Source organism: Ranitomeya imitator, chromosome 5 (assembly GCF_032444005.1).
Source record: "Ranitomeya imitator isolate aRanImi1 chromosome 5, aRanImi1.pri, whole genome shotgun sequence".
NCBI classification, from domain to species: domain Eukaryota; kingdom Metazoa; phylum Chordata; class Amphibia; order Anura; family Dendrobatidae; genus Ranitomeya; species Ranitomeya imitator.
This window is the reverse complement of record NC_091286.1, coordinates 112,568,400-112,591,750: the sequence shown is the minus strand read 5'-3', so window position 1 is coordinate 112,591,750 and position 23,351 is coordinate 112,568,400. Positions and strand designations below refer to the sequence as shown.

At 42.0% G+C, this 23,351-nt stretch overlaps 1 protein-coding gene across 2 annotated transcripts in view; it reads right to left on the bottom strand.

The window, feature by feature from the left end:
- Positions 1-6,507: 6,507 nt before the first annotated feature.
- The window catches only part of LOC138681516 (galectin-8-like), a 52,804-nt gene continuing 35,960 nt past the window's right edge, over positions 6,508-23,351 (bottom strand). Inside the window, exons 6-10 of one of the 2 annotated variants that reach the window (XM_069769086.1) lie at positions 20,319-20,375; positions 20,214-20,237; positions 16,502-16,590; positions 11,851-12,016; positions 6,508-10,062 (exon numbers count right to left, since the gene is read on the bottom strand). In XM_069769086.1, coding sequence (XP_069625187.1) covers positions 9,913-10,062; positions 11,851-12,016; positions 16,502-16,590; positions 20,214-20,237; positions 20,319-20,375 — 486 coding nt within the window. In that variant the 3' untranslated portion in view covers positions 6,508-9,912. Of the gene's footprint in view, positions 10,063-11,850; positions 12,024-16,501; positions 16,591-20,213; positions 20,238-20,318; positions 20,376-23,351 lie in introns of both variants that reach the window. The other variant, XM_069769085.1, reaches the window with a different exon arrangement.

Below are 23,351 nucleotides of genomic sequence, written 5' to 3'. Positions count from 1 at the left end.
CCTCGACCAATCAGACGCGGGATTTCTACGTCCTTTATGACATCATCGTCGCTGTGCCCGTTGCTGATTGGTCGAGGCCTGGCGGCCTCGACCAATCAGAGACGCGGGATTTCCAGGACAGACAGACGGAAAAACCCTTAGACAATTATATATATAGATTGTCTAAGGGTCACTTCCGTCTGTCTGTCTTTCTGTCTGTCACGGTTATTCATTCACTGATTGGTCTCGGCAGCTGCCTGTCATGGCTGCCGCGACCAATCAGCGACGGGCACAGTCCGATTAGTCCCTCCCCTACTCCCCTGCACTCACTGCCCGGCGCCCGCTCCATAATCCCCTCCAGTCAAGTCTCACACAGGGTTAATGCGACAAGGACCTGCTGTGACGTCACGGTCATGTGAACGCGACGTCATCACAGGTCCTGCTCATACCAGCCCTGGGACCGGAAGCTGCCGCTTGCAATGGAGCGGTCCCGGGAGCGTTTGCGAGGAGCGGTAAAGGCGGCGGATGGTGAGTATAGCAGGACTTCAACGGGCCTTCAGAAAGTGAGTATGTTTATTTTTTTTTAAAGTTTCTATATTACGTGGCTCTGTGCTGTATACTCCGTTGCTGTGCAATATACTACGTGGCTGGGCAATATGCTACGTGGCTGGGCAATATACTACGTGACTGGGCAATATACTACGTGGCTGGGTAATATACTACGTGGCTGGGCAATATACTACGTGGCTCTGTGCTGTATACTCCGTCGCTGGGCAATATACTATGTGGCTGTGCAATATACTACGTGACTGGGCAATATACTACGTGGCACTGCTATATACTACGTGGCTGGGCAATATACTACGTGGCTCTGCTATATACTATGTGGCTGGGCAATATACTACGTGGCTGGGCAATATACTACGTCGCTGGGCAATATACTACAGGGACATGCATATTCTAGAATACCCGATGCGTTAGAATCGGGCCACCATCTAGTCTACTATATAATTGTCTAAGGGTCACTTCCGTCTGTCTGTCTGTCTGTCACGGATATTCATTGGTCGCGGCCTCTGTCTGTCATGGAAATCCAAGTCGCTGATTGGTCGCGGCAAAACAGCCACGACCAATCAGCGACAGGCACAGTTGGAAAGAAAATGGCAGCTCCTTACTCCCCGCAGTCAGTTCCCGGCGCCCGCATAATCACCTCCAGTCACCGCTCACGCAGGGTTAATGCCGCGGGTAACGCACTCCGTAACCGCTGCTATTAACCCTGTGTGTCCCCAACTTTTTACTATTGATGCTGCCTATGCGGCATCAATAGTAAAAAAAATGTAATGTTAAAAATAATAAAAAACCTGCTATTCTCACCCTCCGTAGTCCGCCGAGCCGCTCGCGCTGGCCGCCATCTCCGGTGATGCATTGCGAAATTACCCAGAAGACTTAGCGGTCTCGCGAGACCGCTAAGTCATCTGGGTAATTTCGCAATGCATCTGGGAATGAAAGATGGCGGCAGCCGTGCGCGTATCGCTGGAGCTTCGCTGGATCCCAGGAGTGAGTATATAACTATTTTTTATTTTAATTATTTTTTTAACAGGGATATGGTGCCCACACTGCTGTATACTACGTGGGCTGTGTTAGATACCTCGTGGCTGCTATATACTATATAGGCAGTGTTATATACTATGTGGGCTGTGCTATATACTGCGTGGGCTGTGCTATATATTACGTGGCCACTGTTATATACTGCGTGGGCAGTGTTATATACTACGTGGCTCCTATATACTGCGTGGGCAGTGTTATATACCACGTGGCTGCTATATACTGCGTGGGCTGTGCTATATATTACGTGGTCAGTGTTATATACTGCGTGGCCTGTGTTATATACTACGTCGCCTGTGTTATATACTGCGTGGCTGCTATATACTGCGTGGGCTGTGCTATATAGTACGTGGCTGTGTTATATACTGCGTGGCCACTGTTATATATTGCGTGGCCTGTATTAACGCATCGAGTATTCTACAATATGTATGTATATAGCAGCCACATAGTATATAGCACAGGCCACATAGTATTTGTCTGCTATATACTACATGGCTCCTATATACTACGTGGCCTGTGCTATATACTATGTGGCTGCTATATAAAAACATAAATACATATTCTAGAATACCCGATGCGTTAGAATCGGGCCACCATCTAGTGAAGTTATAAGGCTGTTTATAGAGACAAACCCTCATCCTATTGATATATTTTCAAGTAGGATTACTAGGCAAGGCTCAAACAAGGTGCATCAATTTCTAAAAGAGTCCCAAATATAGGGGCTGCATTCCCAATCAAAATATCATAGGCATGGAATTGGTGCCTATTAGCAAAAGTTTATCATATAACCAAATGTATCACTATATAGCAGTTTATAAATGGCAAATAACCAATAAATAAAGAGGACAGACAAATATTAATGCCAAGCCTGCCTTCACAGTGGAAATGGATGCAGGCGATACCTATTGAGCACGACCAATTCAGATGCCAGTAGAAATAGCAAGGGTCCGTACGGCAGCAGAGCCCGCTGTACCTGCCTTCACAGTGAAAGTGAATGCAGGCAAAACCTATTTAGCATGACCAAATCAAATGCCAGTGAAAATAACAGGGGTCCATAGGGCATCAGAGCCCAACGCGTGTCGCCACACATGGTAGCTTCATCAGGGGCTTGAAAATATATCAATAGGATGAGCGTTTGTTTCTATAAACAGCCTTAAAACTTCATGCTTAATATTTGACACTCCCCACCAGGTGCCAAAACTGAAAATTGAAAAATTCATCTGTTTTTGACCAGTGTTTATTTGAATATTTTACATTTGACTGTCATATCGTCTTGTGGGTCCATGGGGCAGAACACACTTCTTGTGGGTATCTTTTGGTTTTAATGGTTTTTTAAAAATTGCTTTCTTGTACATTTGAATAAAGCATTTATTATAGATTTTCTTGGTGATCTCCGATACAGCATGTTTTTTCTTCCTACTTAATTATTAATTGTTAGTTAGTTAGTTGCAGGTGTTTTTTCTGTTAGTTATTGCAGTTGTTTACCTGCAATAACTGTGCAAATAAAAATGACAATTGCTGGCAATGCAGACACAATATTTTGATTATACAGCATGCCACCAGTATCATTCGGCCAATTACTGTGCTACAATAAATGATAATGGAGCAACAAATTTTATACAATATATAAAATATGGATTTGTTCGCTATGGCTTAGACCTAGAATAAACAGGATGTGTAGCCAATAAGCAAAAAAATGCATTTCCTAATTCTAGATTCTGAGATAATGATGATTATACAGTTATGATTTCACAAATACCAAAATGTGCTTATGAATATTTACATTTGTATCGCCCACACAAAAAAATGGAAATATGGCAAATAAAAGTACAAATTTTGATCAGATTTTTGTGTAATTGGAATTACGGTATTCCAGCAAACATAAGAGATAACATATAATTAATCATTGGTAAGTACAAAATTATAAAAAGGTTCATACATTAAAAGCAAGAAAATACATAAAAAGATAAACTTGTTATACAAGGAATCAAAGAAACATCAGAGCAATTATGTACAATTACAGTGAAACCGCTTCTATGAACTCTTCACTCATGAATGGATTCATGTCAATTTATACAGCACAAGTACAAGAATAGTTGTCATCTGTTAACAATGTAGTAAGTATGTAGATTCTCATTAGCAGGGTCATATTACACTGGGCATATTGGGCAACATACTGTGGGAGTGTTAGAAGTTCCCAGTTCAAATTTGGACTTAGAACATGACAGCACAGATAGGGCAAATATTGAAAATGCGGTCATTGGATGACTTGGGCCAAGTTCCCACTGTGAGTTTTGGCGAGTTTTTGAAGATGTAGACTTTCTAAATCTATTAGGTTACTTGCATTTTTCATTGCGGTTTTGTGTGCATTTCTTTTAAACGTGTTTTTATCTAGTTTTTGACGCTGTGTATTTTGTCTGTTTGATATGTCATACTTTACATAAAGCTGCTTTGTTTTTTTATACTGTTTTTTTGCTTTGACAAAACTTTATTTATATAACTAGGTGAAGATTACATGCGTTTTTTATGAGCTTCCACTGCGAAAACGTTGTAAAAATGCATGTGCATTTTTTTTTTTTTGCTTTCCGCGTGTAATGTAAGTCTATGGGGAAACTCGGCATAGAACACTCTGCGTAGGTACCTGCAAGAGAAACGCTGTGGATTTGAATAAACGCACCGCAACTCAGTTGACGCAGCATTAAAAAGCACAGTGGGCATGATATTTCTATAAATCCCATCCACTGTGCTGAAACTGTAAGACGCTGCCTTTTTGATGTGGCAAAAACATGCAATGTCAAAAACCACACCAAAAGCTCATCAGGGGAACATAGCCTTAAAAAGGTTTTTCTTACTTAAATGCATGTAGTTGGGGCTAAAAATTATTTTCGAAACTGTGTTTCCTTAAAAAATTTGCACTATTGTTCTTCTATAGTCGCTGTATTACTGTTTTTTGCTGGCTGCAGAGTGAGTTATCTTTATTTTCACAGATGTGTTGGGGACATGATTTTGTGGCACTATTATACAGGTATGACCGCTTCTCCTCCTGCTCTTACTGCGGTTTTCCTCACCGACTGCACAGCTCTCCAGGCCTTACAATGGCTGATGGTGGAGGAGAAGGTGACCAGACCAGCCCATCAGTCTCCTCCAATTGAAAAAACGGCTTTTCTCTTGGAGGAGACTTGTGGACAACTAACCAGAGCAGGAGGAGAACCTGTCATACCTATACAATAGTAAGTGCCACAAAATCATGTCCCCAACACATCTGTGAAAATAAAGAGAACGTCTGCAGCCAGGAATAGACAGTATAAGGCCGGAGTCACACACAACGTATAAAAATATGGTCCGTTTTTGATGGCAAAGGTACGCAGAAAATTTCCTGAACAGTGATCCGTATTCAATGCGAGGATGCGATTTTTTTCTCCAAAAATTATCCGTGTGTCATCCGTATGGCATCCATACGCGAGATGCTCTTGCCGGCTTGCAAAATGGACATAGAATGGATCCAGGGCCTCAAATATTATCTAACTCATATGAACTCTAGCGTGGGAATTTTTCTGAATATTTTCTCACGCTCGAGTTCATATGAGGTTATGCCAGCAGGGGGCGCAGCATCGCAGGTCTAGGTAGCTACGTTCCCCTGCTTCCCATTCATTCCCCACTTTTTACAGGCAGGAGCACAACTGCATTAGCAGAGCTTCTGCTTGTAAAATTAATTAATACCTTCTGATGGATTTACAGAGTGGGACGTGACTGTAACGCCGGAGAGGTATGGGATATTGTTGTTTTTTATTTTAACTTTGTTTCAGGTAACAAGGGTCTTCCATTGGATTGAGCGTTTAATAAACTATTACAACACCCTGTGTCTTTATTTAATTAAAATACTTTTTTTCCTAATGTTTGTGTGTATTTTTAACCCTTTATGAACATAGCATTAATAATGGATAGGTGTCTTATTGACACTTCTCCATTATTAACCTGGCTTAATGTCATCTTACCCATATCCCAGCGCTACAGGGGAGTGGGAAGAGAGAGGCTAAGTGCCAGAATAGGCGCATCTTACAGATGTGCCTTTTCTGGGGTGGCTGGGGGCAGATGTTTTTAGCCAGGGGGGCCAATATCCATGGTCCCTCTCTAGGCTATTAATATCTGCCCTCAGTCACTGGCTTTCCCACTCTGGCAGAGAAAATTGTGTGGGAGCCCATGCCAGTTTTTTCTGTGATTTAACCCTTTATTTTAACAGCTAGAGCCCCCAAATTTTGCACACAGACACTTCTAACATTAGTAGTGCGGAATATGTAAAAAAAAAAAAAAAAAAAGGGATATACCGTATATACTTGAGTATAAGCCGAGATTTTCAGCCCAAATTTTTGGGCTGAAAGTGCCCCTCTCGGCTTATACTCGAGTCAAGGTGGGTGGCAGGATCGGCGGGTGAGGGCGCTGAGGCATACTTACCTAGTCCCAGCGATCCTCGCGCTGTCCCTGCCGTCCCACGGGCTTCTGTGCTGCAGTGTCTTCCCCTCTTCAGCAGTCACGTGGGACCGCTCATTAAAAAAATGAATAGGCGGCTCCACCTCCCATAGGGGCGGAGCCGCCTATTCATTCCTCTAATCAGCGGTGCCGGTGACCGCTGATAGAGAAAGAAGCTGCGGCACCGAAGACCAGGCAGAGGGACAGCGCGAGGATCGCCAGGACTAGGTAAGTATAGCATTTTCACCTGTCCGCGTTCCAGCCGCCGGGCGTTGCTCCATCTTCCCGGCGTCTGCGCTCTGTCTGTTCAGGTCAGAGGGCGCGATGACGCATATAGTGTGCGCGGCGCCCTCTGCCTGATCAGTCAGAGCAGAGACGCCGGGAAGATGGAGGCGCCGGAACGAGACGCTGGGAGCTGCAATCAAGGGAGGTGAGTATGTGTTTTTTTTTTTTTTTATTGCAGCAGCATCAGCGGCGGCAGAGATTTATGTGGAGCATCTATGGGGCACAATGAACGGTGCAGAGCACCGTATATGGGCACAGCTATGGGGCACAATGAACGGTGCAGAGCACCGTATATGGGCACAGCTATGGGGCACAATGAACGGTGCAGAGCACCGTATATGGGCACAGCTCTGGGGCACAATGAACGGTGCAGAGCACCGTATATGGGCACAGCTCTGGGGCACAATGAACGGTGCAGAGCACCGTATATGGGCACAGCTATGGGGCACAATGAACGGTGCAGAGCACCGTATATGGGCACAGCTATGGGGCACAATGAACGGTGCAGAGCACCGTATATGGGCACAGCTCTGGGGCACAATGAACGGTGCAGAGCACAATATATGGGCACAGCTATGGGGCACAATGAACGGTGCAGAGCACTGTATATGGGGCACAATGAACGGTGCAGAGCACTATATGGCACAGCTATGGGACAAAATGAACGGTGCAGAGCACAGTATGGGGCACAGATATGGGGCAAAATGAACGGTGCAGAGCACTATATGGCACAGCTATGGGGAAATAATGATCTATTTTTATTTTTGAAATTCACCGGTAAATGCTGCATTTCCACCCTAGGCTTATACTCGAGTCAATAAGTTTTCCCAGTTTTTTGTGGCAAAATTAGGGGGGTCGGCTTATACTCGGGTCGGCTTATACTCGAGTATATACGGTAAAATGGTTTACTGTATGTAAACCATGTCTCATATCTTGTTGGGCTTGGGAAGGAGATAGCAAAAGCCGGCAATTGAATTACCAGCTTTTCTGCTATCTAGCGCAATATAAATATTAGCGAAATATATATATACTGTAAATATATATGTGTCTCACTGACATATATACACACACACATATATATATATATATACCTATACTATGTGGATACATTAATTTTATCTGTTCTATTATAACTTGTCAGTGTGATTTTACTGTACACCGCACTGAATTGCCGGCTTTTCTATAGGACACCGATGCGTATTTCTCGCAAGTCATACTGATGGTCCGTGTGGAATCCAATTTTTTTCTCGCACCCATAGACTTGCATTGGCGATTCTCGGCCGAGATAAGCTGACAATTGCAGCATGCTGCGATTTCACTCAGATCCTGAATACGGCCGAGAAAACAACGGATAATAGGAGCTGCCCCATAGATTAACATTGGGCCGAGTGCTATGCGATTTTTTATCGCATTGCACTCGCCCGTATTACGGTCTAGTGTGACTCCGGCCTAATACAGCGACTACAGGAGACAAAACCCAATCACAAAGATCAATTTTAGCCCCAACTGCATGAAATTAATCAAGAAAAAAAAATGACCCCAAAGGTGGACAACCCCTTTTATAGGGAAGCGGCCAGGTCCCAAGTCACCACCAATGCATTATATAGGGTGACTACTGTATGCTATTAAAGAGTAACTAACCTGTTGTAATTTTGTCCATCCTGGTAAGCTATTACATTTTATTAGGGAATATGTCTTCACTCCTATAAATAAAAATGTATGTAGATGACTTCCAAACTGCTGTTTTTCCCCAGTTTATTTTCCTGCCTTTAGCTGCACTGATATCAGAACATACTGGTTTGGAGTACAGCTGATGGCAGTGAACGGGTCATCTCAGCTCCTGAGTCTCATTATCAGAGTAGGACACAATGCCGACTCATCACTGCCATTAGCTGTACTCCAACTGAGTATATTCTGATATCAATGCAGCTAAAGGCAGGAAAATAGATTGGGGAAAAGCAGTGGATTGGAAGCAACTTAAGTGCAATTTGTACAGGAATGAACACAATTTCCCTAATAAAGTGATTTTTTTTAATGAAAGTTTAGTTACTCTTTAAGGTGCTTTATGGTGCACACAATGATTGGCATCTTTTGAAAATTAGCTTAGCAGGGGCAAATAAGACAGGACTAATTCAGCGGACATCTTTTGCCACGCAATGGCCCTACCTCAGATCTTTTAATCACACATCCCTTGCTGTAATTGATATCTTCTATACCATCCCAGTCATGGAAAAATCACCGACATGTTGCGCCTATATGTAAGATTTCCAGTAGTCCTACCATGCCAGGAACTGCACGGAGAATGTCAAAACCCGAGGCAGGACTAGTCTGGGGGAAGCTACGGCCCGCTGGACTAGTCCTGCCTCATTTGCAGGGTAATTTGCATACAGTAGTCATCATTTATAATGAAATAGTGGTGATTGTGATATGATAGGTTACTTATAACCATCAGATGTGCAGTAATTATCTGGTAAAGCCATGACGGTCAGTTTGACTCATATGACTGAAAATTATGCAGCATGTGTAATCAGTGCTACTTCCTTTATGTGGCATTACTGAGCACTATTTTATACAGGTTTTACATTTTATATTATAGGAACGCAAAACAGCAACGATAAAATACTGTGCCCAAGCTGAATACACTTACTGAGGTTAGTACAAACAGATGACTCTTTTGGTTGATCCCCTGAGAAAAGCTTATTTTGGAAGTTTACACTATATCTGTGGATTATGGAAGTGCTCTTTCCAACGCAGTGCAAGGAAAATGAAGTATCGAATGGACCTAATTATAATGAAATGGTTCCTATATTTTTTTGCAGCCAAGATCTGCAGCAACTCCACATGTCAGAACACAGCATAAACGTCCTATAATCTGATGGAACTCTGTTCTTTCATCTGATGAAATGCAATCTTTAATTTAAAGCACTTTATATATAATAGTATTATATAATAGCATTTCTCAATACTTGAGATTTTTAAAGAATAGCAGTATAAAGTAATGCATTTCTCCTTGTGGAGAGCGCCAAGTCGGCATAACGAGATTTAAAGGCCATGCAATGCTCCTTTGGGAATATTCAAATATTCATATTAGAGAGGAAGGACTAGCGTCACATATTCGGGCTAGGAATCCTAAAAGTCAATATCGACCCTTTAACGAAGCTTGCCATATGACTTAGTATGAAAGGTCAAACCAGACACTTCATTTTCAGACATATGTTTCGGGGCATTTGCCCCTCATCAGTGCAAAGCCGGAGGTCCAATTTGGTTAGCTGAGAGGCCTCTGATAGGGAGGTCTAAGAGGGAACATTTTTCCTTGTGGAAAGTGCCATGTCAGCGAAAGAAGACTTGCAGGTCATGTTCCCCCGTGAATTTAAATGTGCTAATAGCCTCTATAGAGGACAAGAACTAGAAAGGAAGCTAATACAGTCGTATTAGGGCTAAGGTATGTCCATTGAAAATTATCAGTAGCTATTTCAACAATTTTAATATAATGCCTCTACATAATTCACAGGATCAAACCAAAATCTCTATGTTCTGACAATAGTATTACTCATTGGTCGCCAGATATCATGTCTCTGTCTACCAGACCCTGACATCATGAAGCTCAATGTCTCCATTAATGCAAATCTTGTTAATCTTGGCCAAGTCTTTAAATCGGTGCTTATACTCCAGAATATGCTGTCCATTAATAGCAACCTTATATTGGTGAGCTTCACAGTAGATCAGGAGCTGCAGAGAGAAAAAAAATATTAGTGCGATTAAAACATATATGATGTATACGTGTTTATGACAGTACTAATGTATTTGTAGGCATGTACAATGCACATAATGCCTTTTATAGACTACTATACAGAAATTCAGACACTGCAGAAAATTCAGAGACTGTTACGGGGCCTGCACTCACCACCAGGGGGAGCCAAGTGCATAAGATTTTTTTTCTATATTTACAGCCACAAATCTATAAGTAGTTAACTCCCTGCAGTCCTGTTCTCAGCCGAGAGGGGGATATATCTGTGTTATGCCTAGGCAATGTTTTGTAAACTGAATAGTCTACAAGCCAGGAGGATAGTTGCAGACAATGCTTCAGTTTTGATAAAACGAATCAGGACAGGATATTTAATTCCAAAGCCCCCATTCCTCTCTAACCTTTGAGGAGGAGGGCTCTAGTGGTTTTCAGTCTTTGGATGTGAAGCAGAATATTGTCCTGTTCGCTGGTAACAGACTTGTGTCATGGATCTGAATCACAAAGCTTAGGGCAACACTCCAGAATTTTGGTTTTAATTGCACCGCTGGAGTTGTGCTTTAAATATAATTCCCATGCTCCCGGTCTCATACTCACCTGCCGCCGCCTTCATACTTTTCCAGCGTTGCTCCCATCAGTCTCCGGAGCAAAGTGACCTGCGACAGCTCCAGTGTTTCATGGAGTGGTGCGGAGGTCACTTTGTAATACAAGTCTATGAGAGCCTCGCACTGGCCTCGTTCCGGCTCGCATAGACTTGCATTGAGAGGTTGTGGTGTAACTTCTGACTTCCGGCCACAAGATGGCGCCGTGGGACCGGAGCGGCAATCAGCCGAGTTGTGCCAGCCTTTCCTCTGGATTAGGGCCATATAACCGTGAGGTTACAATTCACTATTCTACCTCCTTCTGTGGGTTAAAAGGGTTATGATACATAGAAAGGTAGAGTTGGAAGCGACCTCCAGGGTCCTCATGTCCATCCCCGTGCTCAATGCAGGATTCACTAAACCATCTCAGGCAGATGTCTGTCTCCAGCCTCTGTTTGAAGACTTCCATTAAATGAGAACTCACCACCTCTCATGGCAGCCTGTTCCACTCATTGATCACCCTCACTGTCACTTCAGCACAATATTTCCAACCTAAAAGGGAGGACCACGAAAAAAAAGGAAAAAATATGTACCTGCTAGAGGGGTAAAGCTGGTGGAAGGAGCAGACACTTAAGAATGTTGTCACAAGTTCCTATCTTCAGGAGCACACCGCTATCCTGCCTTCCAGCTTTCTGCTTGCTGGCGGCGGGGCACTCTTGAGAATGGACACTTTGAGCTGGCCGCATGGCTGACCACTGGTTAGGGCTGTGCGCTCCCGGATGCTGCAAGCAGAGGCAGCTCTGCCTCTGCACCATGGGAGAAGCACATGAACACAGAGGCTGTCTTGCAAGTGCGCGCTCCATGCCTAGAAGGCTAGCCACCTGTGACATGGCCGATAACCATAGTAGTGAGCAGTAGACTACTTAATCAAAAAGCCCTTTGCTCTTGGCAACGGAATGGATTTTTTTTAATAAGAGGTAAATTGCAGTCTCTTGTTTTTACAAGGACTTTAAAATTGTACGCATTTATTAAAATGAAACAACCCCTATATTTAGTGTCTGACTCTTAGTGGCAGCTAGCTATAACCCAAGATAGTGTGTCCCCCCCAATGGCATGGATGAGAAGTAACTTTGCATAATATAGGAAGTATATTATTAAAACACCTCATTCCATATTATAAAAACCTCAACCAACCTCAAAATACATTTCTGGAAAGAAGGGGAATTCACTCAGTAACCGTTCTTCTGTTCCCCAACAATCACACAAGTATGTGTTCCTCACAAACACCTTCTCTTTCATGCGTGGATTCAAGTGCAAGGCAATGTCCTGGGAGCTGCTGGGCTTAAGATCAATAGAAAATCTGTTGCCAAAAGAAAAAAGAAACATGAAAAAAGGTAACAAAACAGGTAACATTTCAATACATCAAAAATAAAATGCAAAAAAATGCTAGAAAATCACATAGGTTATCAATGAGGACATTGGGAAACAATTACAGTACAAAAACTTTGTGGCATTGCAGAAGAAGGCCATCCTATAAGAATCTGTTGGAGGGCTCCACATTCCAGGAAACAACTAACCCGATTTTAAAGGTAAAGTTCAGTTCACGCATGTGTATAAACTGATGTACCCCATGACTGATACCACTGATGACCAAGAATCCCCACTGACCTGAAGGGAAGGAAATAACACGTGTACATTAGCCACAATGGTGGGACCCTGACACTTTTGTTTTGCTGCACTGTCCCATGATCCATCATTGTTTTTCTTTTTCAAGTGTGCAGAAAAACACAGTTGACCACAATTTTGTGCACTTCTGAAAAGATGGACACAGCTAAACAAACGCCAGACGGAGTCCAGAGTAACTCTGCTGCCTCATTATAGTGAATGGATCCCTCTGGGGTTTTATCTGAATCACATCATTTAGAGACTTAGATGTAAATTCCAATGTAAGGGTACCGTCACACTGAAACGACGCTGCAGCGATACGACAACGATGCCGATCGCTGCAGCGTCGTTGTTTCGTCGCTGTGTGGTCGCCGGAGAGCTGTCACACAGACAGCTCTCCAGCGACCCCGAAGTCCCCTGGTAACCAGGGTAAACATCGGGTTACTAAGCGCAGGGCCGCGCTTAGTAACCCGATGTTTACCCTGGTTACCAGCGTAAACGTAAAAAAACCAAACACTACATACTTACATTCCGTGTCTGTCCTCCGGCGCTGTGCTTTCCTCTGCACTGTCAGCGCCGGTCAGCCGTAAAGCAGAGCGGTGACGTTACCGCTGTGCTTTCCGGCTGGCCGGCGCTCACAGCCAGTGAAGAGAAGCACAGCGACGGAGGACAGACACGGAAGGTAAGTATGTAGTGTTTGTTTTTTACGTTTACGCAGGTAACCAGGGTAAACATCGGGTTACTAAGCGCGGCCCTGCGCTTAGTAACCCGATGTTTACCCTGGTTACCAGTGAAGACATCGCTGAATCGGCGTCACACACGCCGATTCAGCGATGTCAGCGGGAGAGCCAGAGACGAAATAAAGTTTCAAACGATCTGCTACGACGTACGATTCTCAGCTGGGTCCCTGATCGCAGTAGCGTGTCAGACACAGCGATATCGTAACGATATCGCTGGAACGTCACGGATCGTGCCGTCCTAGCGATCAAAGTGCCACTGTGTGACGGTACCCTAAGTGCTCAGGGTAGACAGCAGGATAAATGTGATCCACAATTTTATGTAAAATGTTCCCAATAAAAGCTTCAACTAAATCCACCAAAACAACTCCTCAAGTCCCCACTCAGGTCTGTCATCTCTTAATGCAAATATAGAGGTTTTCCAAGTTACTGGTAACACAAAGGCTCTGCGAAATGAATCCTAACTCCCCAAAAAGAAATCCAATTCTGTGCCCCTAAATCCAAATGCCCCCCTCCCTTCTGAGTCCCCAAATGGGCCTAAGTCATTAGTGTCCACATATTTGTCAGTACTGTAATAATGAGAGGCTGTTTGGAGCATGTCTCCAGAAACACGAGAAGGGCACAAAGTACGGGAAGTACAATGTCTGGGCACTACAATGCACTTGGCACTACTATGTACTGGACAGAATGGCAGATTTGCAATTTTCAAAATCTTCACTATACCTGTAGGGGCTTTGTACATGGAGTCCACAAACTATTCTAGGAAAATCTGTGCTCTGGGAGGCAAATAGCGCTCAATCCCTTCCGATTCTTACCACTCTTGCCTTCCCAGTGTAATTAAAAGTTTGAGGTTTCAGTAATTTTGTGGAAAAAATACAATTTTTACTTTTCACATCCCAATTTTTTAAAATGCTCTGAACCACTTTTGGGTCAATATGCTCACCACACCCTTTGTTGAATTACTTAAGGGGTGTAGTTTCCAAAATGGGTCACTTGTGGGGTTGCTACTATTTTCACACATTTGGGGCTCAGCAAATGCGACATGGAGTCCACAATCTATTCCAGCAAAAATTGTGCTCCAAAATTCAATTAACGATCCTTCCTTTCCAAGCCCTGCCATGTGCCCATGTGTCAGTAGTTTCTGACCACATCTGGAGTATCGCCGTGCTCAGGAGAAATTGCACAACAATTTGTAAGGTCAATTCTCTCCTGCTACCCTGGCAAAAAAAATTAAAAATTGGGACAAAAGCAACATATTTGTGGAAAATAACCAATTTTTAATTTGTTTCCACTGTTTAAATTCCCATGAAGCACCTAAAGGGTTAACAAACCTCTCGAATGTAGTTTTGAATACCTTGAATGGTGCAGTTTTTAAAATGGAGTCAGGTTTGGGTGTTGCCCCCTAAAAGTCACTTCAAATCTAAAGTGGTCCCTATTAAAATAGGTGTTGTACATTTTGTTGGAAAAAAATGAAAAATTGCTGCTAAACTTTTATTCCTCCTACATTTCTAAAAAAAATGTTTAAAAAATTATGCTTCTGTAAAGTAGACATGTGGCAAATGTTATATTCTTAGCGGTATGACTATCTGTTTTAACGCCTTTACCCCCTCACCAAGACTGTTTTCACCTTCATGATCAGGCTAAATTTTACAATTCTCACTAGTGTCACTTTATGAGGTAATAACTTTGGAGTGCTTCAACTGATCCAACTAATTCTGAGACTGTTTTTTCTTGTCATATTGTACTTCATGATAGTGGTATAATTTGTTCGATATGACTTGCGTTTATTTGTGAAGAAAATTGGAAATTTGCAAGATTTTCAAATTTTTACCAATTTTTAAACTTTAATTTTTTATGCCCTTAAACTTGAGAGATACAGGTGCTTTTCACAAAACTAGAATCTCATCAAAAAGTTAATTTATTTCAGTTCTTCAATACAAAAAGTGAAACTCATATTATATAGAGTCATTACAGAGTTCTATGTCAAGCGTTTATTTCTGTTAATGCTGATTATTATGGCTTACAGCCAATGAAAACCCAAAAGTCATTATCTCAGTAAATTAGAATACTTTATAACATCAACTTGAAAAATGATTTTAAAATCTGAAATGTTGGCCTACTGAAATGTATGTTAAGTAAATGCACTCAATACTTGGTAGGGGCTCCTTTTGCATCAATTACTGCATCAATGCGCCGTGGCATGGAGGCGATCAGCCCGTGGTGCTGCTGAGGTGTTATGGAAGCACAGGTTGCTTTGATAGCAGCCTACAGGTTGTCTGAATTGTTGGGTCTGGTGTCTCATCTTCCTCTTGACAATACCGTATAGCTTGTCTATGGGGTTAAGGTCAGGCGAGTGATACTGTTGTTTTTAAACGAGGTAATGGTACTTTTGGCAGTGTGGACAGGTGCCAAGTCCTGTTGGAGAATGACATTTCCATCTTCAAAAGGCTTGTCGGCAGAGGGAAGCATGAAGTGTTCCACAATTTCTTGGTAGATGGCTGTGCTGACTTTGGTCTTGATAAAACACAGTGGACCTACCCCAGCAGATGACATGGCTCTCGAAACCATCACTGATTGTGGTAACTTCACATTAGACCTTGGAAATTAAGGTCCCAGAGTCTGGGGGAAGAGTGTAGAGGCACATAATCCAAGCTGCTTGAGGTTTAGTGTGAAGTTTCCACAATCAGTGATGGTGTGGAAGAATTTCACTGCGGTGAACTTGCCTCTGCACCAAGCGACTTTCTCACGGTACAAATTATTTATTTTTCAACAGGACAATGACCCCAAACACACCTCCAGGCTGTGTAAGGGCTATTTGACCAAGAAGGAGAGTGATGGGGTGCTACGCCAGATGACCTGGCCTCCACAGTGAACCCAATCGAGATGCTTTGGGGTGAGCTGGACCGCAGAGTGAAGGCAAAAGGGCCAACAAGAGCTAAGCATCTCTGGGAACTCCTTCAAGATTGTTGGAAGACCATTACCGGTGACTACCTCTTGAAGCTCATCAAGAGAATGCCAAGAGTGTGCAAAGCAGTCATCAAAGCAAAAGGTGGCTACTTTGAAGAACCTAGAATATAATACATAATTTCAGTTGTTTCACACTTTTTTGTTAAGTATATAATTCCACATGTGTTAATTCATAGTTTTGATGCCTTCAGTGTGAATGTACAATTTTCATAGTCATGAAAATACAGAAAAATCTTTACACAAACTTTTGGTCTGTAGTGTGTGTAGTTCTATCATGTCAGTGTGATTTTACTGTACCTGGTATATGAACTGCTGGCTTTTCAAATGCGATCGGTGTGTAAAAATCGGACAGCACTCGCACAATCATAGAATAACATTGGTCCGAATTCAATCTGATTTTTCTATTGGATTGCATTTGTCAGATTTTATCGCAAGTGGGATTGAGCCTTAAACCAGATAATAAGCAGATTATTCACCTTTGAGCATTTTTCTTTATTTCACCCTTCACAAGCACAGTTCTTCCTGGGCCGAAAGTGTCAGGAAGGTTTCCAGTGTAAGGAATTTGCTAAAAAACAAAACAAAAAAAAAACTTTTAATGTAACATACTGCAATACACATTTGCATGCAACGCTCATCACAATACTCCCATAAAGAGAATATGTAATCTGAGAAAAACCTATTGTTTTAATCCCTCTCGCAGCAGATTATTTATTTGTTTGTTTAGTTTTTCCTCCCTTTCTGCCAAGAGCCAAAACTTTCTTATTTTGCATTGTCAAGTTTTAGTTTTGAATGTCACTATTCATAAATGTACTGAAAAACAGGACAAAAATGCAGTGACATAGGGGAAAAATGGAATTCGTTCATTGCTATTTGGATATTGTTTTTACAGCATTTATTGTACGGTAAAAATATCACATTTGTATATTTTGCTGATGAAAAAAAATGTATAACATTTTTGAAGGAAAAAAATTGTTTTGTGTCCTCGTTTTGTGAGATATGTAACTTTTTTCTTTTTCCATGGAGGATGGTACATGAGGCCTTGTATATTGCATGGCAAGCAGATATTTTTATTGATGGTATTTTTGGGTGCATAAGATGTTTTCTGTCTTATATTTTTTGGCTAAGGTGTGGTGGTCTTAGAATGATAATAACGGCATTTTAATTTTTTTGCTTTACGTCCATTTACTATATGGATATGGATTTGATAGATTATACTTTTTTACTTCTATGGATGTGACAATACCAAATATTTTTAACTTTCTTACTATCTTTATATTTAATGGGGAGATAAGAAAGTAAAGTGATTTAATTTTTCTTTTTTTACAACTTGCTTTTAGTGATGAGCGAATATACTCGTTACTCGAGCACGCTCGGGGGTCCTCCGAGTATTTTTTAGTGCTCTGAAATTTAGTTTTTCTTGCCGCAGCTGAATGATTTACATCTGATAGCCAGCATAAGTACATGTGGGGGTTGCCTGGTTGCTAGGGAATCCCCACATGTAATCAAGCTGGCTAACAGACGTAAATCATTCAGCTGCGGCAAGAAAAACAATCTCCGAGTACTAAAAAACACTCAGAGGACCCCCGAGCATGCTCATCACTACTTGCTTTATATACTGCAATGCAGCCTGGGTTGCACATATTAAATACTGCTGTCAGAGATTGATAAACTCACAGACTAGATATTGGGCAAAATCCTCAAAAACATCACAGTCTAATTTGTTTTAACTCATTTCTTTGATTTAGTTCTATTAAAGGACCTATGTAAAAATCTGATGTCGTTTAAGGTAAAATTTATGCAGAAATATGGAAAATTCTGGTGTCATAGTTCCCCCTGCTTTTCCTCCCTTCACAATCAACTTTGTCTAGGTTAAACTCTCTAAATTTCTATACAAAACATATAGCCACGTGTCCAACAGATAGTAGGAGTCTTAAATTAGATCTAGCAGATGGTTTGAAAGCTGCAAGATTTTTTTTTAATTTAAAATATGTATTTCACACAAAATCCTGATTTAAACAAAAGGTAATATTCGGATTACACATTTTCTTAAAAAAATAAAAAAATACCGAAGTCTTGCAAGCTTTACACTGCCCTCTAGGGATTATACTACGCTCACACTTCCTGTTCTGTACATAAGACTTTTCAGCAGTCTCATTGTCGTCACAGACAGGATTGCAATGAAATGCAACAACACTATACACTGTAAATAACAAAGGATTCACCACTTACAATAAGTGATATCACAACTGATTAGAAGCTATTGCTGCTTTTGTGCATGTGTCCCACAGGAATTAGGAGGATTAAATTAAGCCTAGTAACAAATGTGAAAATTGTAATTTTGTTTTTTATTTTTGATTAAAAAAAATAAAAATCTAAAAAAAAATGTATACAGAATTTACATAGAATTTACTATACAGAACTTGTTACTTTAAGGATCACTGCAGAAAAATTGGAATACTGTATAGACTAGTGTATAAGCCGAGTTTTTAAGCCTTTTTTTTGTGCTGAAAATGCCCCCCTCGGATTATACATGTGTCATTCTCCCAGAAAGACGGACGGGGAGGGGCAGCAGCGGGTCACAGAAGCGGGAGTCGGCGGCTGCGGCTAAAGCTGTGCCCACTGCTAAAGAGAAATGAATATTCACTGCACTGGCAATGAATATTCATTTCTCTTATAGCGCGCAAAGTTACAGAAGCAGTCGCCGGCTTCCAGCAGTGGCCGGGATCTAACAGGTGCCCGCTCATTAAGGTAATGAATATTTACCTCTCTCCACTCCCAGAGGTGTGGAGTGAATATTCATTACCTTAGTGAGTGGGGACACGTGATCGCTCGGCACCAGAACGAGATGCAGCGAGGGCACGGAGGGAAGGTAAGTAGGATGGTTTTTTTTATAGGAACCATGCACACAAGGACAGGGATGAGGAGCCATGCATACAAGGATAGGGGATAAGGAGCCATGCATACAAGAAAGGGGATAAGGAGCCATGCATACAAGGATGGGAGTAAGGAGCCATGGAGACAAGGGTGGGGATAAGGAGCCATGATTACAAGGATAGGGGATAAGGAGCCATGCAGACAAGAATAGGGGACAAGGAGCCATGCATACAAGGATGGGTTATAAGGAGCCATGCATACAAGGATGGGTTATAAGGAGCCATGCATACAAGGATAGGGGATAAGGAGCCATGCATACAAGGATGGGTTGTAAGGAGCCATGCATACAAGGATAGGGGATAAGGAGCCATGCATACAAGGATAGGGGATAAGGAACCATGCATACAAGGATAGGGGATAAGGAGCCATGCATGCAAGGATGGGGATAAGGAGCCATGCATGCAAGGATGGGGATAAGGAGCCATGCAGACAAGAAAGGGGATAAGGAGCCATGCATACAAGGATGTGAATAAGGAGCCATGCAAACAAGGATGGGAATAAGGAGCCATACAGACAAAGATGGGAGTAAGGAGCCATGGATACAAGGGTGGGGATAAGGAGCCATGATTACAAGGATAGGGGATAAGGTGTCATGCAGACAAGAATAGGGGACAAGGAGCCATGCATACAAGGATGGGTTATAAGGAGCCATGCATACAAGGATGGGAATAAGGATCCATGCACACAAGGATGGGTTATAAGGAGCCATGCATACAAGGATAGGGGATAAGGAGCCATGCACACAAGGATGGGAATAAGGAGCCCAGGTATACCAGGACAGGACGGGGGAGCCATGTATACCAGGATAGGGATGAGGGAACAATGCATACCCGGGCTTATACTTGAGTCAGTACGTTTTCCCAGTTTTTCGTGGCAAAATTAGGTGCCTCGACTTATACTTGGGTTGGCTTATACACAACTATATACGGTACCTTAATGGGCAGTTTGTTGATTATTTATTAAAAGTGTTTTTTGGAGATCGGAAAAAATAACTAGTGAAAACCAAAAAAGAATAGCCCAATGTCTCTCTAAAAATGGCTTCTCAGGGTGCTTATACATGTATAAGGGTTTCCTTGTATGTATTCGATCCCTCCTAAAAAGGGCTCCTCAGGGAGCCTCCTCAGGTTGCTCATACATGTATGAGGGGTTCCTCATATTTATCAAATCCACGTAAAATTCCAACACATATTAAACTATCCATACCCCAGAGTATTTTTTTCAGTAAAATGGAAAAATAGAGTAAAGAATACTTACAACAGCCATGCTCCTCTGTGATGCCTGGTAGTAAAAAGCAAAAAGAATAAGTTTACCCACAGAATAATTCATAAGATTACTTATTTTACTTAACGACAAAAATACCTGAGCGGAACTCATCGAAGAAAGTGCAAGAGATGTTGGTTGTGAACCTGGGGGCGTCTATAATGAAGATGAAATAGACAAGATTAACCTAAAGTATGAGACGCAGGGGAATTCTAACAAGAAAACATCACTCAGGCACGTTATAGTGTAATATACCCTGCATCTGCTGAAGAACCTCTTTTATTAAATATAAAGGTAGCACCACATGTCAGGCAATTAGTGGATGTTACAGTAATTACGATTGGTACATCCTATGTGTTGGATGTTGCAGTTGCACTTGGCCATAATGTCAAGCAACATGTAGGAAAGGCTAAGTGCAACACGAAGGGATAAGGGAAAGGGAACCAAACACTAGTGAAGGGGAAAGTGGAGACTCCTAGACAGATCTAACGTCACCCTGTCTGTCCTATCGTCCCTATATCGGCTACTCACCTATCGCCGAGCAGGATACCTAATCCCTGGCAATAAGCCCTGCATCGGGAGGAACAGGATTAGCACTAGTCAATCCCCACTACCACTAAAGACAGATGGGATACGCAAACAAGGAGGAACACTTAGCTTGAGTAGACTTAGATAGAAACACAGACGTCCTCCAGCAACACCAAGGAGGAAGATAGCCAACTGCAAACAGCCGAGACCTTCTACAGTCAGATGCAGAGCGACGGTCTGCATTATCGACAGGCCTCATGTTGCAGTTAATTAAAGATTTGACTGGATACAGTAAACTATGGCTAGTACAGAAACAGGTGGATCTGACCATATGTTGGCACAGATCACAAGTTCCTCGAAATCAATATGAAACTTTTACTGTAAGCCTGGCCCTAAGAGTTTTATTCAAATAAAATGTTGGGGAGTCTAAAATATCAATGGTAAGTGATTTTCTCTTTACAAAGTTAACACCTTAAAAGGGGTTATCCTGTCTAAAACTACAAGTCTGCAGTCACTATGTGTTGTTATTGAGAAATGGCTCAGACTAAAGAGGGCTCAATAGATCCTGGTGGCAGAAAAGGAGGTGATCATCTATATATTAACCGTACCACCTGATGTCATATTGGAATGGGTTAACGGAAGAATACAGAGGACAGTCCTCCCACCGGGTCAGGTAAAAGTGAGCCAACCAGATTGAGAATTTCACAATCTCTGTAAAGATCTGTAAAAAATTTAGATCATTAAAAGAAAAGTAATTATTAGTCCTTAGGAATTTTAGTCCTTAGGAATTATACTCCCCTACCGGGCGATCCACTCCGATCTGCATCGCCGGTCTTGCTCCGGTGCCTCGTCTTCTTGCGATGTCGTCTTCCTTCTGTGCTTTATGTGGATGACGTGTCCTACGTCATCCACACAGTGTTCCCGCTTCAGGGCAGCCACACTTCTTTCTGCCCTGCTGAGGGCTGGCGCACTGCAGTACTTTGCTCTGCCCTCGGAATCAACAATGAGCATTGGGGAGCATTGTGTGGAAGACGTACAGTGGCTAGCGAACGTATTCACCCCCTTGGATTTTTACCTATTTTGTTACATTACAACCTGTGTTTACATATTTTTCTAATCCGATTTGTGTATGATGCATCAGCACTAATCATCAATCTGTGGTGAGAGTTGAAGATTTCAGTTCACCAGAGGAAACCAGCTTACTTGAAGGAGCTGCGGCAGTTTTGCCTTGATAAATGGGCAAAACACCCGGTGGCAAGATTTAGAAAGCTCATAGAGACTTATCCAAAGAGACTTACAGCTGTAATTGCCACAAAAGGAGGTTCTACAAAGTACTGACTTCAGGGAGGTGAATAGTTATGCACACTGAAGTCATCAGTTATCTTGCCCTATTTGCTGTTTGCTTGACAATAATAAGAAAACCAAGTGTTTACGGTTGTAGGCATGTTCTTTACATGAACTGATGCAATCCCTCAAAAAAACTAGTGAAGTTCCAGGTTGTGAGGTAGCAAAACAGAAAAATGCCAAGGGGATGACTAATTTTGGCAAGCCACTGTAGGATGTGTCACCCTCACGAAGCACAGAAGGACGGTATTGCAAGAAGAGAGGAGGCACCGGGCCAAGCCCAGCCATTTCCATCCGACCGGACCACCCTGTAGGTGAGAATAATAAAAGGTCTTTTTTTGCCTGACAGGGCGAATTGTAGTCATATATACAGGATTATAGAATGTTGTCACATGGGGCTGAAAGGTGCTGGCTGTAGGTTATAGCGAAAAAAAATTGGTGACAGGTTCCCTTTAACATTGCTGTGGCTAAAAACTTGCAAGGGTGGAAAGGCGTAGGCTACGTGTTGCATTTGAAAATGTTGACGAGGATGAAGTAAAATGAGATTTTTTATACACTAGTATCAACGCTGATGACCTATATTCTACCATTTCTCAGCATCTCTTGGATAAACAACGGTTCAAATCACTGATCTTTCTCTGCATTAGTAATGAGTGCAAGTTGCACAATTTTTCTGCTACTTATCTGGTGGCAAATCCACTGGTTACATGCAGATTCTGCCGTGGATTTCACTCTATACATTAACCCCTTAGTGACAGAGCCAATTTGGTACTTAATGACCGAGCCAATTTTTGCAATTCTGACCACTGTCACTTTATGAGGTTATAACTCTGGAACGCTTCAACGGATCCCGCTGATTCTGAGATTGTTTTTTCGTGACATATTGTACTTCATGTTAGTGGTAACATTTCTTCGATATTACTTGCGATTATTTATGAAAAAAATGGAAATATGGCGAAAATTTTTAAAATTTTGCAATTTTCAAACTTTGTATTTTTATGCCCTTAAATCAGAGAGATATGTCACAAAAAATAGTTAATAAATAACATTTCCCACATGTCTACTTTACATCAGCACAATTTTGGAAACAAAATTTTTTTTTGTTAGGGAGTTATAAGGGTTAAAAGTTGACCAGCAATTTCTCATTTTTACAACACCATTTTTTTTTTAGGGACCACATCACATTTGAAGTCATTTTGAGGGGTCTATATGATAGAAAATAATGAAGTGTGACACCATTCTAAAAACTGCACCCCCTCA